The sequence below is a fragment of the Oryctolagus cuniculus genome, chromosome 12 (assembly GCF_964237555.1).
Source record: "Oryctolagus cuniculus chromosome 12, mOryCun1.1, whole genome shotgun sequence".
Lineage (NCBI taxonomy): Eukaryota > Metazoa > Chordata > Mammalia > Lagomorpha > Leporidae > Oryctolagus > Oryctolagus cuniculus.
In genome coordinates this window covers 76333715-76349458 of record NC_091443.1, presented here as the reverse complement: position 1 = coordinate 76349458, position 15744 = coordinate 76333715, and the positions used below count along the sequence as shown (strand labels likewise).

The following is a 15744-nucleotide window of genomic DNA, read 5'->3' as shown; positions in this document are numbered from 1 at the left end:
TCTCTGGGAAAGTAGGTTCTCTGATTTGGCTGAGAGATAAAGGATATTGGATGCACTTGATTCATCTGAGTGTATCAATAATATCCAACTTCTACCATTAGCTTACTTGTTAGGATTTGATAGGGAAGATGTTTCTGTGCTTTTAGGGATGAACCAGGTGAAAACAAATTCAAAGGTTAAGTTCTTGCCTTGGGAATGGTGAACGGAGAGTGTGACTGTGGGAATGTCATCAGATTTTATCTTGTGTGCTACAAATGATGTTGGATGCTAATCCAAGCCTTGTCAGCATCCTGTGTGTAGGTTGGCCCACTGTATTCCTTAGTCCTTCTCGGGCTGAAGTGGAGCAGGTTCCCTTTCACCCTGAGCTGAGGGTCCTGCACCAGCCACGGGGACACATCAGAGGGGACAAAAGGCCATACAGCTCACCATTTGAGCAGTAGCAAGTTATTTTAGTCCACGTAGTAAACGAATTATGCTTTATACCAACAGACAAACAGATCAAAATTGAGAAAATGTATGGGGTTAGATTACAAAGAGACAATTGGAGTAAGAAGATTGGTTAAAAACAATTTATTATCACATTATTTGCACTGCAGGTTAACTTTTTGGGGTCAGTACATGTTTGTCTTTTTTTAGAGGCATCAGCTGTTAGTCTAGTTTGGAAATCACATTGTTACATATCCCTTATATGTCTATCATCTTACAAACTTTATCCATCTGTTTCGTGCTACTGAAGTAGTGCTTGGAACTGAATACTTACAAAGAAAGGAGATTTATTTGGCTAACAATTTTGGAAGCTAAAAGGTCAAACAGATAGGAGGACCTCTGGCAAGGGCTCGCCTGGCTGCATCAGGATGGTGGCATCATGGTGAGGGTGCAGTGAGGGGGAGCGATCACACTGTGAGACAGGAGTCAGGGAATGCGGAGAAGCCCATCACAACTTCCATCTAGGCTCTGCCTCTGAAAAGCCCTACCATGTCCACACTGCCACACTGAGACCCAAGCCTCTAACACGGGAACCCCTGGAGGACAAACCACATTCAGCCCAGAGCAGCTCATTCCTCCACTTTTTACCATTTCATGGTATTCTCACCAAAATTGACCTATCAGCAATGCTATCCCTCATCAGTGGTTTTGTAAAGAAATTTATTCTTTCTTTAGACTATGTATTTAGAAGAACCTTTTATGCATTATAACCCAATTTATAGATGGCATAGAAAAACAGCCAAGCTGAAGATTGGAATTGGATGACTAAGCATACCTTTATAGATAGAAGGGGAAGTTAAATGCATGATCTAACATCCTGTATTGTATAAAACATAGCATCTTACCAACTCATCTTACTTCAGAGAATTTCTCTTTGTTCAGCTCTGGCCTCTTAGCTGCCAATTATTTTTGAGTGCAGCCTACATTGTCTTAACCACAACTTAAAAATCTGAAAGTCCTTGAGAATAAAAGATTTTATTAGTTTGCGGTAAAGCAACAAAACCAAGCCTTACCTCAAATTAGGTTGTTTATTCTACTTAATCTGAATAGTATTCCTCCACACTCCTCTTCCTCCTTCTCTTTCCTGTTATTCTTTGTTCATATATATATATACACACACACACACATATAACATCTCCTCCTGCCTATTGTCCAAGACACTGTTAGAAGTAATAAACAATATGTAAGCATACACCATTTTATCTCTACAAAATTGAAAAACTTCTGAATTCCAATTCTTGTGCTGTTTCTGATTATCCGGGTCCTTTTCAATGTAATGGATGCTTTTCTACAAAATGTCTTGTGTGCTCTGTGTCTGTTTTTATGCCTCCAATTCTTTCTTTTCTTTTTTCTTTTTCTTTTTTTTTTTTTTTTTTTTTTTTTGACAGAGTGGACAGTGAGAGAGACAGAGAGAAAGGTCTTCCTTTTCCGTTGGTTCACCCCGCAATGGCCGCTATGGCTGGCGCACCGCGCTGATCCGAAGCCAGGAGCCAGGTGCTTCTCCTGGTCTCACATGGGGTGCAGGGCCCAAGCACTTGGGCCATCCTCCACTGCACTCCCGGGCCACAGCAGAGAGCTGGCCTGGAAGAGGGGCAACTGGGACAGAATCCGGCGCCCCGACAGGGACTAGAACCCGGTGTGCCGGTGCTGCAGGCGGAGGATTAGCCCATTGAGAGCTAGGGTGGCGCTGGCTATGCCTCCAACACTGTTTAATCTGAATTCTTCCTACAATATTACAGTAGAACTGTTGTGCCTACAGTTTCCTCACTGCCAAGTTCTGTTTTCTTTATCTGAGCAGCAGGGTCTTGTATGCAGTCTATCATCAAGGTCCATGTGTGTGTGTGTCTGTCTCTGTTTATCTCCCCTCCCTTATTCTTACATGATAGTTCTTTCTCCTGATGAACAACAACCATTCTTTCTTAGGTTGTACTGCTACTGCATGCTCTGTTATTCCTTGGATCTTAGAATATTTCCCTTTTTATGTGTATTTTCCTTGGGTAAACCTTTGGAAAAGTGAGCAATAATCCATTTCAAGTATGTACCACATTTTGTTTATCCATTCATCCCTTGAAAGGCCCTTGGGTTTTGATGATTGTGAGTAGTGCTGCCATGAACACGGGTGAATAAATATTGATTTGTATGCCTTCTTTCAGTTACTCAGAGTGGAAACCCAGAAGTCACTTCAGTTACTTGACCCGCCATCTGGACCTCTTGAGAGGTTGGGTGTGTGTGGCACGCTGTAACATAGGAACAACAGCCAGCCATGCTGGGATCCTCACCAGACAGGGGCTGCAAAAGAAAGGAGGAGAATGTCATTCTCTAGTTCAAAATTGAATTGGACCAGAGCTAATATCAGAAAACCTACTTATGTTCTGCAAGACATCTACCATGGTATATTGTGTAGTGTAGGCAACAATATGCAAACCACCTAGAGGAAATGGCAGGAAAGATTATAAACTAAACAGGGAAAGTGATAATAAAAATATGATAAACTACTCTAGCCAAAGATCAAGCCTCTACTACTCTAGCCTGCCTGATAATAGGAGTTATTAAAAACTATGAAAATATTTAGCTGATCTTCATATTTATGTTCATACATTTATGCCTTTATTTTCAGAGGCACTACTTTCACATATAAAATAGTGAAGAAAAAAAAGATCTGAAGATTCTTTTAGTGGTTTGGAGTGAAAGTAGTGCCACACATCCTGATTATATTAATTTCCTGTTGCTGTAACATATGACCACAAATTTAGCAACTTAAAACAACACGCATTTACTGTCTCACAATTCTGTAAATTAGAAGTCCTTACGTGTTCAAGTGGGTCTCTGCTTACGTCTCATAAGAGCAAAGTGAAGGTGTCAGCCAGCTGAGTTCTCCCCCAGAGGCCTTCAGGAAATTTGACCTACGAACTTGTGCAGATCTTTCACAGAATTTGGTTCTTTGCAGTTGTGGGTCAGTGTTCCTTGTTGGCTGTGACCACATGTCACTATCAGTTCCTTGAGGCTACTCTCAAATCTTGGTCCATGGCCACCTTCATCTTCCAAGCCAGCAATGCCACATCACATCCTTCTTATACTTTCAATCTTTCTGACTTCCTCTACGTTTGTCAGATGGAGAGAACTCTTCACTTTCAAAGACTCACGGAGGTAGGCCTGGCTTACTTGAATAGTCTCTTTTAAGGTCAACTGATTAGAACCTTTAATTATACCTGCAAAGTCCCTTTTGCCTTGCTACATAAAAAGCACTGGAGTGCTATCACATCATATTTGTATGGAGGGGAATCATATAAGGATGAGGGTTATTGGGATTGTTCTTAGGATACTGCCTGATACCTTGATATTGAGGCAAAGTTTTTCTTCTGAATACCCCATGCAGAAGTGAGGCCATGGACTAGAGAAGAGGAAAGGGCCTTTTCGGATCCCTGGGTGAGAAACATGGTATTGAATTTTGCATATGTACTTTAGTGAAGACACTCTGAGCTTTGGTGTCTTCAAAGTACACCCTGGGGGGTAAGCATTGTTGCATAATGGATTAAGCCACAGCCTGCAACACCATCATCCCATGTGGGCACCAGTTCCAGTTCTGGCTGTCCCACTTCTGATCAAGCTGTCTGCTAATGTGCCTGGGAAAGCAGCAGAACATGGCCCAAATTGTTGGGCCCATGCACCCATTTGGCAGATCCAGATGAAGCTCCCGGCTTCGGCCTCATCCAGTCCCGGCTGTTAAGGCCGTTTGGGAGGTGAACCAGCAGATTGAAGATTTCTTTGTCTTTCCCTTTCTCTCTCTATAACTCTGCCTTTCAACTAAATCAAACAAACCTTTAAAAACAAATGCGCCCTGGCATGCCTGCTGCAACTATGGTCATCCACTATTTGCTGAAGGCAAACCATTGCCATATCCAAAATGTATGTCTCCTCATCACCAGTATATCCTGCCCACCCCTCTAAAAAAAAAAAAAAAAAAAAAAAAAACCACTTTCATGTAACTTCACTCCTCATACAGCACCTTATTAAGGGGACTATGCGTCCAATTTTTCCATTTCCAATAATCTTCCTCTTTCTAGGAAAAATTCCAGATCAATTGAGCAAAATATTGACTTAATTAAATGAATTGGCAGCAAAAGTGATTAAATGACAGACTCAAGTATCTTAAGAATTTGGCCCCAATAAGTAATTTAGTTTTCAATTAAAAGCATGAAGGGTAAAACCAATTTTGTAATCTTTTAAGATTTAAAATAAGTATGCCTGTTATAAAAAAGAGTGAGTGATATTTTGTAATAATACTTAAAGCAGTAAATTTTTTGTATATGATAATTATCAACTTTAATCTTTTCACATCTAAATACCAAAATTCATTTCTATAAAGATCTGCCTCTTAAATTGGTTGTAAATGTATTTACTTTTATAATGAGATTAAAAATTAAAATTTAGTGTTAATAGATTCTGTTTTGTTAGCATGGGATTAAGAACAGAGTGCTTAATATATAAACACCTTATCAAAGAATCTTCCTTTAAAATGTGTTAAAAGTTAAAACGTTGTTTGTAATCCTTACACATGTTAATAACTTTAGATCTCGGGGTTTCATTTTTTTTTCCCTTTCATTCCCCTCACAGCTCCTCCTGTGTTTTTCTGGGGGTCAGCAGTCACAGTTCGATGTGAGGGATGAGTGTGGTCCAGCTGATAAATCCCAGCGTTCTCTGAATGTGCTGGAGGCTGTGGCAGAGCTGGGGTCAAGGTCATGGTGGCCAGGGACTTTTTAAAAAATGTATTTTATGTACCCGTAAGGTATAGGAGGTTGATATGATGCCAATTGTGAGTTTGTTATCTTATTAAAACTGATGTAGTACAAAAGGAGCCAAGTTTTTGGCAATCCATTTTACAGCTGAATTTATTTTATTCAGATGTATTTAAGAATGAAGCTAAGTACCTTTATGCCTCATTCAATATTTTCAGATTTATCTCTTTCCCCACCCTTCCATTACTTCCTACTTAGCTAATTTTGGCACTCCCAGGGCCCGTGTCAGAACTCCCTTCAGTTATACATTTTCTGGAGTCAGATGCAGTAATAGTGAAATGCTTTTGTTAGAAAGCGGTATCAGGTGGATCTCCAAACACTCGCGTGAGCCAGGTAGTGAACATCGTGTGTAACTGAAGATAGATGATAAGTCACATTCCTTGATACGTGGAATCTGGCTACAACTGTCAGTTGTGTTTTTGAAAGCTGATTTTATGATTTTGATTGCCAAACCTGTAAGTGAAGCATTTTCTAACCTATTGTTTTAGAGTCTCTTTATTTTTTTTATTTTATTTAAGTTATATAAATTTCATGTATTTCATATATATAGATTTAGGAATATAATGACACTTAAATGTGTATGTGCTCTTTTTTTTTTTTTTTTTAAATCTACTTATATATTTGAAAGAGTTATCCAGAGAGTGGGAGATACAGGGAGAAAGGGGAGAGGGAAGGGGCAGAGAGATAGAGAGAGATCTTCTATCCACTTACATTCCCCAGATGGCCATAATGATCAGGGCTGGGCTAGACCAAAGCCAGCAGCTTCTGTAAGTCTCTCCTATGGGTGGCAGGGGGCCAAAAACTTGGGCCGTCCTCTGCTGCTTTTCCCAGGCCATTACCAGGGAGCTGAATCGGAAGTGGAGCAGCTGGGACACAAATTGGTGCCCAAATGGAATGCTGGCATCACAGGTGGTAGATTAAACACAGCCCTGGTCCATGTGTGTGCTCTGAATCACTGCCCAGTACTAAGATAAAATCATTTAGAAAATGCTTGCCTAATGTGGAAAACCCCAATATATTTACAACATGGCTTTATTTCAACAATATAGTGATTTACAAAAGGTTTTAGTGTTCCTTCCTTTGCTTTCTTTTTTTTATGGCTTTGTTATTTTCCCCCCCCAGAAACCTTTTATTTAAGGAATACAAACTTAATGCACTTCATAAGTACAACTTTAGGAACACAGTGATTCTTCCCACTGTACCCCCTCCCACCCACACTCCCACCCTCTTCCTCCTCCCTCTCCTATTCCCATTCCTATTTTTTACTAAGATCTATTTTCAATTAACTTTATATACATATGATTAACTCAATACTAAGTAAAGAGTTCAATAAATAGTATGAAAAAAACTCAACAGTCGAGACAAGGGCTGTTCAAAGTCATTGCATCTCAAGTGTCAATTTCCTTAATAATTCTTATATAGATTACCTTTTAGGTGCTCTATTAGTTACTATAGATCAGGGAGAACATATGGTATTTGTCCTTTTGGGACTGGCTTATTTCACTAAGTATGATGTTTTCCAGTTTCATCCATTTTGTTGCAAACGTCAGGATTTCATTTTTTTTTAACCACTGCGTAGTATTCCATGGTGTACATATCCTATAATTTCTTTACCCAGTTATCAGTTGATGGACATTTGGGTTAATTCCATATCTTAGCTATTGTGAATTGAAGTGCAATAAACATGGGGGTATAGATTCTTCATTTATATAGAAACTGCAAAAGGGTTTGTGCTGGCCTCTCCAGTCTCCTTCCTCTGGATTCTCTTGGAGATGAGAGAGAAGGGGAATCAGCAAAGTCAGGGATAGAGAGGAGTTGGAGGGGGCAGGCTGTGTGCTATTTTCTTGTTTTATTTTTAGTCCCTTCTTAAGGACTAGTGCCTGTGAGGTTTCTGCAATCCACCCTAGAATCTTTTTTTTTTATTTGACAGGTAGGGTTAGAGAGAAAGGTCTTCCTTGCGTTGGTTCATCCCCCAAATGGCCACTATGGCCGGCGCTGCGCCGATCCGAAGCCAGGAGCCAGGTGCTTCCTCCTGGTCTCCCATGTGGGTGCCGGGGCACAAGTACTTGGGCCATCCTCCACTGCCCTCCCAGGCCACAGCAGAGAGCTGGACTGGAAACGGAGCAACCCGGCGCCCATATGGGATGCCGGTGCTGCAGAGGATTAACCAAGTGAGCCATGGTGCTGGCCCCCACCCTGGAATCTTTACAATTCGTACCCCTCTCTTAGAAAATCTGCTTGGCTTCTACCACTTGTTTCTCACCTAAAGGGCCTGAATAAGGAGGGGACAGAGATGTTCCTATTGTGGTAAAAGCCAGATTTGCAAACAACCAGACAGGATGCCAAGTTCCAGGAAGAGACCAGAGTAGAGACCCAGGTTTAAGCAGCAGCAGCAGGTGAGTGAAGATTGAATTCAAATAAAAGAAGTAGGAGAGCTCAGAGCCAGAATCAAGAACTTTTTTTTTTAACAGCTCGCAAGGGGCTGAGAACCTCTGTTAAGCGCAGAAAGTGGACTGTCGTGGGGCACAGTGCGCACCATGTGCCTGAGCCCCTATGCACTTTCAAAATATCTACTTCATTTCATCCTCAGGAGTAATCCTGCAAGGTAGGAATTAATGTCCCCATCATACAGATGAGGAAACTGAGGCAGGGGAATGTAAAACTAACTTGCCGAAAACCACACAGCAGTCAGAGTAAAACCTAGCGAAGGAGAATTGAACTTGCAGGAAATACTGATTTGCACACAGGGCAGTCTGATGCCAGTCTGCTCTTTATCACCACCCAGTGATGCCTCCTCGCTGAAAATCATAAAGATAGGAGCTAGAGGCAGGGTTGCATGTGGGTTCATAGCGAAGGCTCCCACTGAAAAGAAATGTGATTAAGGGCCAGCATTGTGGTGCAGCAGGTTAACCTGCTGCTTGTGATGCCAGCATCCCATATTGGAGTACTGCTTCAAATCCCTGCTTCTCCCTTGACAGTCCAGCTCCTTGCTAATGTGTAGAAGATGGCACAAGTACCTGGGCCCCTGCCATCCCTGTGAGAAATCGGGGTGGAATCCCTGGGTCCTTGCCTTAGCATAGCCCAGACCTGGCAGTTGCAAACATTTTGGGGGTGAACCTGCTGGTGGAAGAAATCTCTCTCTCTTTTTCTCCCTCCTTCCCTCAAATGAATGAACATAAGCTAATAATATTTAAGAATGTCCCCAAAATGATATTAATTCCACAATTTTGTGGAAATATTTACAGGAATATTTTGTATTAGGGGTGATTTAATGTGATATTAATCAGGGTCTACTCAGAAAATGGTAAAGTCAATTGAACAGAGAAAATTGAAATTAAAGAAGTATTAACTATCACAAAATAGTCAAATATGAGTGATTGGCTAGTAAGAAGAGAACTCTAAACAATATAGGACTCACACAAAGAAAGAACAATGCCTGGCTCTGAGATGGCCTGAGCAAGGCAGTGGTTCCCTGAGGGCTGAGCTCCCGGCCTTGCTGGAGAGGGTGGCCCTGCAGTTTCTGGGTAGCAGGGGAGCTGCCACAGTGTGGTGCAGGTGGAGCTTTCACATGCCCTCTCGGGTCCAAGGGGAAGCTGTTCGCATGGAGATGTCGCACTGGAAGTACTGTTACCCAGCTGCCCGAAGTGTGCACCACAGGAAGCTGCTGGCTGCACGCTGCTGCTGCTGCCATCCTCCCTGCACTGCAGGAGCCTGGGACCAGGACGCTGTCCAAGGCTGCAAGCCAGCACAACAGAACCAAGAAGGAAAAGCCTTTTCTCCCGCTAGGCCTTTCAGCACCCTCTCTCCACAGAGGCTAACACTGCAGCAGCAGGTAAAAGGAAGAGATTTACAGAGCTCTTACCCTTTTTCACACAACAAGCAGAGAAGGTTGAAGTTGGAACTAAGAGGCGATACCTTGGTACCCAGCACACACGAGAATCACTATATCCACTGTCAGAATTTTAACCAAAGTTTTTCAAAAACTGTTGCCTTGAACTTATTATGAAAAAAAAAAATGAACTTACTGTTTTGGGTATGTTCACCAGCTGGCCAATGATATCTTTTTAAGAAACTGATTGACTCCAACGTCTCCTTATGCCACATTTGTGCTTCAACCAATTCTTTGAAATAAAATCATGTCCGTTGTTTTCAAATATTCTACAATTAACCATCTTAGAAACCATTGTTCACAAAACCAGGTGTCCAACTTTTTGTTAGAATGGGATTTTTTAGTTTGGGGTGGAATAGCTTATGTGTTACTTTAAATAGTGTGGCACCTTAGTTTTCAGAGGTCTCTTGCCTCCTCACTACCCTTAGATTGTAAGGAAGCTCCGGGGGACTACAGTGGGGCCCACTTTGACTCCACAGTGTCAACATCTGTCACACTGCCTGGCACCCTGGAGATACGTAAGCAGATTACTTATCCATCCTTGAGCGAAAATGGGTTATAACTACGCGTTTGTAGGTTAACTATTTTCACCACTGGAAGATATAAGGAATAGTTGTGTTTGTGTGAGACATTAGGTATAGGGTAAAACATGAATACATGAGAGAGAAACCAGTGTAATCCCTTATTTGCCAAGAATTCTCAAAGTATTTTAAAAAATATAATTTGGGGCTCCATGGAAAATGTGCAGAAATATCCATGGTGATACCGTACTCACAGGCCACTTTCACAGAGACAGTACATTTTACAGGGAACACGTTTACAAGTTCTGGAATGCAGCCATTTTCAGGAACCAGTCCTAACTGTAATCTTCTGTTGGAGAGACTTACTCCCTTATCGTCATGCTTGCGAGGAGAGATTTTCTTGATGTTGTTGCCAGCTTTGTTTAGTGTAGATGTATCAGTCTTGATGGAAAAGGAAAGCCTGGAAGAATAACATGCTTATAGGTTTTGTATGTTATAGATGTTGATTTGTGAACATAGAACTGTTACAGTGAAAAAATGTTGCTAAGGAACCGGAGACTAAAATGATGCCTACTGTTTTAACATAGTGGCTGGTACTGACTCAGAATGCTTGGTACTCAGTGAAGGTAGCTTAGTTGCTATAAAGGAAGGGCATGAAAGAGAGGATAGAAAATGAGAAAGAACTGAATAATCTTAAATATATCCGCCTAGTCACCTAACTAAAGATATAGTAACCTACTTATTGTAATTAATTTAAGTTGATATTTTCTTAATACTATCAATAAAAATTATCTTTCTCATTAGCTAATAGTACAATGATTTCTCATTGATAAGAAAGAAAGAAGTGTAATCTTTATATATACTTTATCAAGCTCATTTCCCTTAGCATCTTTGCTCAGAGGGAAATAACATATTTAATATAATATGAATGAACCCATATCTGATATATACTCACAACAGAAGTTGTGATTCATTCATATTTATTATTGAGGTTTTACTAAGTGTATGACATGACATTCTATAAAGACTAATGATTTGTGATTTGCTTTCTGATACTTTGACTCCATTTTATAGCTGGTTCCTTTTAAGTTTAAATTGAACTTGCCAGCATCCTTAAATTCTGAAATTGGAGGAATGACAAAGTGTAAACGATTTCCCCTCCTTCTAATAACATAAGAAACAAAAAGATATAATGGCAAACCAACAATAAAAATTACAACAAAATCCAATGGGGACACTTGGGTATGGAAGGTAGTATCCAAAGCATCTTTATGTTCATTTGCCCTGTTCATCTACACTATATATTGCTAATAGAAATATGGTAAGCCTGAGAACTCAAGCAAAACACTGTGGATTCTCTGTTGTATGTGAGCTGGAACACTAGGGGACAGCACTAAAATATTCCATCCTTGTTTGTTATTGATCACTTGCATACTGTATAATCAGTAAGAGATTTTACTGTTAAAGACTATTGAATGTCCTGTTGATTTCAGTGAATTGAAAAAAAGCACAAAGAGGAAGATAAGCTTTTTATGTCCACAATTTCAGTCTTTATGAGAGGTTAATTTGAATAATATAGAAAAAGCTCCCAGACTGGTTTTTGGTTGCAAGAAGATAGTAAGGCATGATAACTTAAAGAATTATGTCTTCTGCTGAGAGCGTTTTGTTCTTTTATTCCGTGGGAGTAAGTATTTTGCTTGAATTTTTTTCCCTAATTTGTTTTCTAGGCACTCTGGAAAGACATGAAACAGGAGAGAGAGCAAGAATTATTCTCAATTGTTGTGATGACTCACGACTTCTAAAGCGTGAGTCTGCACTTTGCATTGCCTCAGAGGCACATAAGCACAAAAGTATAGAACAAAGATCATCGGCCTCCTCCCAGCTTGGGCCAATACCTTGCCCTGGTCTGCAGGTGGAGTCTTCATGTCAGGTAAGTTCAAATCAAGCTGCTGCTTACAAAGAACATGATCAACTGGAGTACAAACTAATATGCTGTCATGAATACATAGCCCTGTCATAATGGCACAAAGCAAGAACACAGGAGCAACTGCCTCTACCGAGTGATCTTGTGTCTATCAGAATAACTTTTTGAGCAGCTGTTATACTTGTTATGGCATTGTTTTTGACAAGTTAGATTTTGGCTTATTGAAATAGTCAAATTTTTATTAACTCCTGAATTGTAGGTAATTTTCAAAGTGTGTGTGGGGGATTGTATTCAGCAGTTTGTATCCATTTTTTTTCCTAGTTGAGAGTACTTGGCCTCCTATACAAATGTGTATTGCAAATCAACCAAAAAGTATCAGAAATACTAATCATTACAAAGACAGTCTGTGGGGTCACTAGCCCTTTGGGATTCAAAACCTCAGGTATTGCATGGTATCAGAGTTTATGTTTATTCTCAAACTTAGTCTACCAGCTTTCAGAAATTTGGACTAGTTTTGTTAGTTTTCCCTTATAAGCCAGATGCAATAATTCCATCTGATTTTTTGAAATGATTCTTTTCCTTCCTTTTGGCTTCATACTTCCAAGTTACCTTAGCATGTTGTTGTGTCTATGCCATTTATGTCACATATCAAATGTATTTTTTCATGTGCATATATGTTTTGTAATCAATGTAGATAAAATTCTTTTTTAATGGCTGCATCAGAGTTGATTGTACTTATACTATTGCTGATATAAATTTATATCCCTGTGGTTCAATATGTGGGTTGCTTTTAAAGTTTCACTTTTATGAATAACACATATATGAATCTAAAGATTTTTTTCCCTCAAGATTATTTAAAAGATGTATTTCCAGAAGCCGGATTTCCAAATCATAGGTTTGCTGATATACATACATACATACATATTGATCACTTGTTATTGATTGTTATTCTGTGGTATTTTGAAGATTGTTAAAATGCCATTCATTAGTAAAGATTTTAAATGAGATATCATTTTAGCTCATATTCCCACATATTGTTAGATTTAAAATAAACTGTATTATCAACAAGCAAATCCAATTGGCTGCTCACGCCAGGCCTCAAAGTGGCAGAGTTGGGAACAAGATGGCTAGTATATAACCTTGAAAAGGTTGAGAGACCTGGTATAGATTTTATCAGTGACTCTACAATTTGTCAACCTTTTCAGACCTGAGTCACACTAAACCAAACACTTAATATACAGATATGTAAACTAGAATAACAGTTCCTTAGTTTATAATGGTAAATGTAACTGGAATCTTATTCATTGCTCAGTTCATTCTCAGTGTAGCAAAGTTGGTGATAGGCATGACATAGATTATAACGTACAGTTCCTTGATGGAGCCAGGGTCATAGCCAGAGGGAGTTCATTTCTTGAGCTCTGAGAGTGCATGAAGTCAACTTTTTCAGCCCATCAGGTCGCCATCTCCTTTGGTCGATGCTGATATCCTTTTAAAAAAATTCTTAAATTTTGAATTTCTCTTTTTAAGACTCCATTTAGATAGCTACTTCTATGTAAACTTTCACCTTCAGATGCTAAAGTCAGTGTAGTATTAGGGGACAGAATCCGTTTTCTTTTCTCATTAACCAGTCATTTTAAAGATACTAAAATGGACACAATCAAATGTTACCATCACAACTGAACATAACCCATAACATTGAATCACACTCACATAAAACAGAGGAGGAGGAAATAAAGCCCCGTGAATGAGCCCGGAAGACTGCCAGTCATTCTCACCTAATGCGGCTCTGTTGCCCTCTGTTCAGAATAGATTGTGCAGCTTAGGGTGGAAATTGAATGCGAGAGCAGTAGATGAGAACTTGAGGATGTCCTCTGTCCTGTGTACCTCAGTGGCCGAGGGCCTCCAGGAACAAATCTCATTCCCAGTCCAGTTTCACTACTCAGTACCAGAAAGTTGACTGAGTGTTACCTCTTCGTTTCTTGGCGAATCACAGGCTACCTGTTAGGTAGTGATAGTGGTATACATAGATTTCATTTTCTTCATATAATGTTAATAGTTTCTTGAATTCAGAAAGAAATGAGATGCCAGGGTCTTGTCCTTCTGGGAGTAGGCTTTCTGTCTATGGCCCTTTATTTAAAGGACTAGAAGTCTAACCTGCATTCCTTAATTAATTCATAATTAGAACTTTGTTTCTTTGTTCCACATTCTATATTTCTATTATTATTGAATTTAGTGTTAACCAGAGCAGTGTTTATTTGTGTCATCCTAAGTTATAGCTTCTCTGTTCTGGACCTTTCATACATTTGTTCTTTTAGTTAGGTTGTTGAGATTATCTTAGTCTTTAATTTATAAATTTGATACCCAAGAAAGTTCAAGAATGCTTCTAGTTCTCCATAGTTATTATTATCCTTGTAAAATTATTTAGGGTTTTCATAAGAAAAAGATCAGTTTTTAAAAAGGACTCAAAGCACACTCTTTTTATTGGTGGGAAAAATAAAGGACAATAAATCTGAAATTTAGAACTGCCTAAGATAAATATATATTTCAGGATTTCTGTATGTGTGTGTATCCTTAGTGTGACACAAGTGATGTATTAACCAGCAGTAGAGTGAACTGTTTAAACAGAAGAATAGCATGTGAGATCTGTGCAGTGAGCTCTTTGTGTTTGGCAATATTTCGACCTTATTAGAATGCCGTATCCACTTTTTCTTCTTGCATTTGAAGACTGCACATAGATTTGCAGAAGGGTTTAAAAGAGAACAAGAAATACAATACAACAATCTGAAAATGGGTTTGATGTGAAATACTAGAGAAGTTGAATTTGTGCAGCCAGACAAAGAAAAATCTTTGGGGTAAGGAGGAGGGTCAGGGTCCTACAGGATTTAAAGGAATACAATATCATATTAGTGATGGGGAACTGCCTTTCTTAGATTCAGCTGAGGATAAAACAAGATAGAACCTGTTTAAATTGCAGTGGGAGGAATTTAGCTTCAAAGTGGGGAATAAACAACCTTATTAAAATCATCTCAACCTGGCAGGAATCTTTGTAGGTTCATAATATTTTAAGAGGAAAAGGACTACTTCAGCTATGGTTGGTAGGTTTTAAATTCTTTGCATTTCTTTTCTGTAAAAACGAAGAAAAGGCTAAACAGAATTATTTTTAACTGCCATAATTAAGATACCTAAGAGTGGCCTCAAAATGCCCATTTTTTTAATACTGAATTTTTGTACAATGGGTCTCCTGACAGCTCTGTATAGTTGCTTATTTTTATCTTCACTGACTAATATAGTAGCCACATGTACCATATGTAGCTATTGAATGCTTGAATTGTATTTTAAACCGCATATTAACATGATTATATTTTAGATATGTAGTGAAAATAAAATACATGTTAAAATTAGCTTCTCCTGATTTTACTTTTTCCACTAGGAAATTTAAAATTACAAATGTGGTTGGCATTTTATTTGTATTGGACAATAGTGAACTAGAACAGGACTAAGTGAATTTCTTTGTGAAGGACCAGATGGTAAATATTTACACTTTGCAGGCCAGATCTGTGCTGTTGTCCCAGTACAACTTCACTGTTGGAGCACAAAAGCAACAACAGAATTTTTCAACACATGTTGTTACGTTCCAACAAAACATCATTTTCGCAAAGGGGCAGCAAGCCAGAGCTGATGCACCAGCTGTAGTTTACCAGTGTAGACTCTGGTTCATCTTCCCTGAACTTAGAGATCATGAGGTACTGCAAGGACTGGCAAAAGAGCACCTCCTCTTCCCCTCCATATTGAATTTTTCATAAAGAAATTCTTCCCGATTTCTACAATACCATGTGAATACAGTTCAAACGATTGTAATCCAAGTCTTTTTTTTCTGTTGGAAATCAGGAAATCATATGTGTTTGGAAAAACCCTGTTAGAAAAGTAAACATAGAAGTTATGGATTCCAGTCTAATCAAATGCAATTTTTAAAAATAGGGTTTTCTTTTAATAATGCACCTATACTTGTATGTGCTTCTTTAATGGTGTAAAATTGATCATAAATAATGAGTGCATTTGCATTTATTTATATTCCAGTTGAGCTTTCTATAAATCTATGTGTATATTCTTTTAACCATTAGCCGACCT

General features: G+C 39.1%; 1 protein-coding gene and 1 long non-coding RNA gene across 6 annotated transcripts in view; one reads left to right on the top strand and one right to left on the bottom strand.

Moving 5' to 3' along the window:
• Nucleotides 1–15744, top strand: part of WDR72 (WD repeat domain 72) — a 243332-nt gene that overhangs the window by 76638 nt on the left and 150950 nt on the right. For all 3 annotated transcript variants that reach the window (XR_011380912.1, XM_008268981.4, XM_051822363.2), the window contains one exon: nt 11420–11622. Coding sequence is in view for 2 of the 3 variants with exons in the window: in XM_008268981.4 (XP_008267203.3) it covers nt 11420–11622 (203 nt within the window). In the remaining variant the exon portion in view is untranslated. The remainder of the gene's footprint in view (nt 1–11419; nt 11623–15744) is intronic.
• On the bottom strand, nt 556–15020 carry LOC127483773 (uncharacterized). Of its 3 annotated transcripts, none has more exons than XR_011380913.1 (4): nt 13392–15020; nt 11588–13102; nt 10059–10152; nt 556–2775 (listed from the first exon to the last, which is right to left on the bottom strand). It is a non-coding gene; the product is annotated as an uncharacterized lncRNA (long non-coding RNA). The 3 variants fall into 3 exon arrangements; XR_007910418.2 differs by having other exon boundaries at nt 12983–13102; XR_007910416.2 differs by lacking the exon at nt 11588–13102 and having other exon boundaries at nt 13392–15010.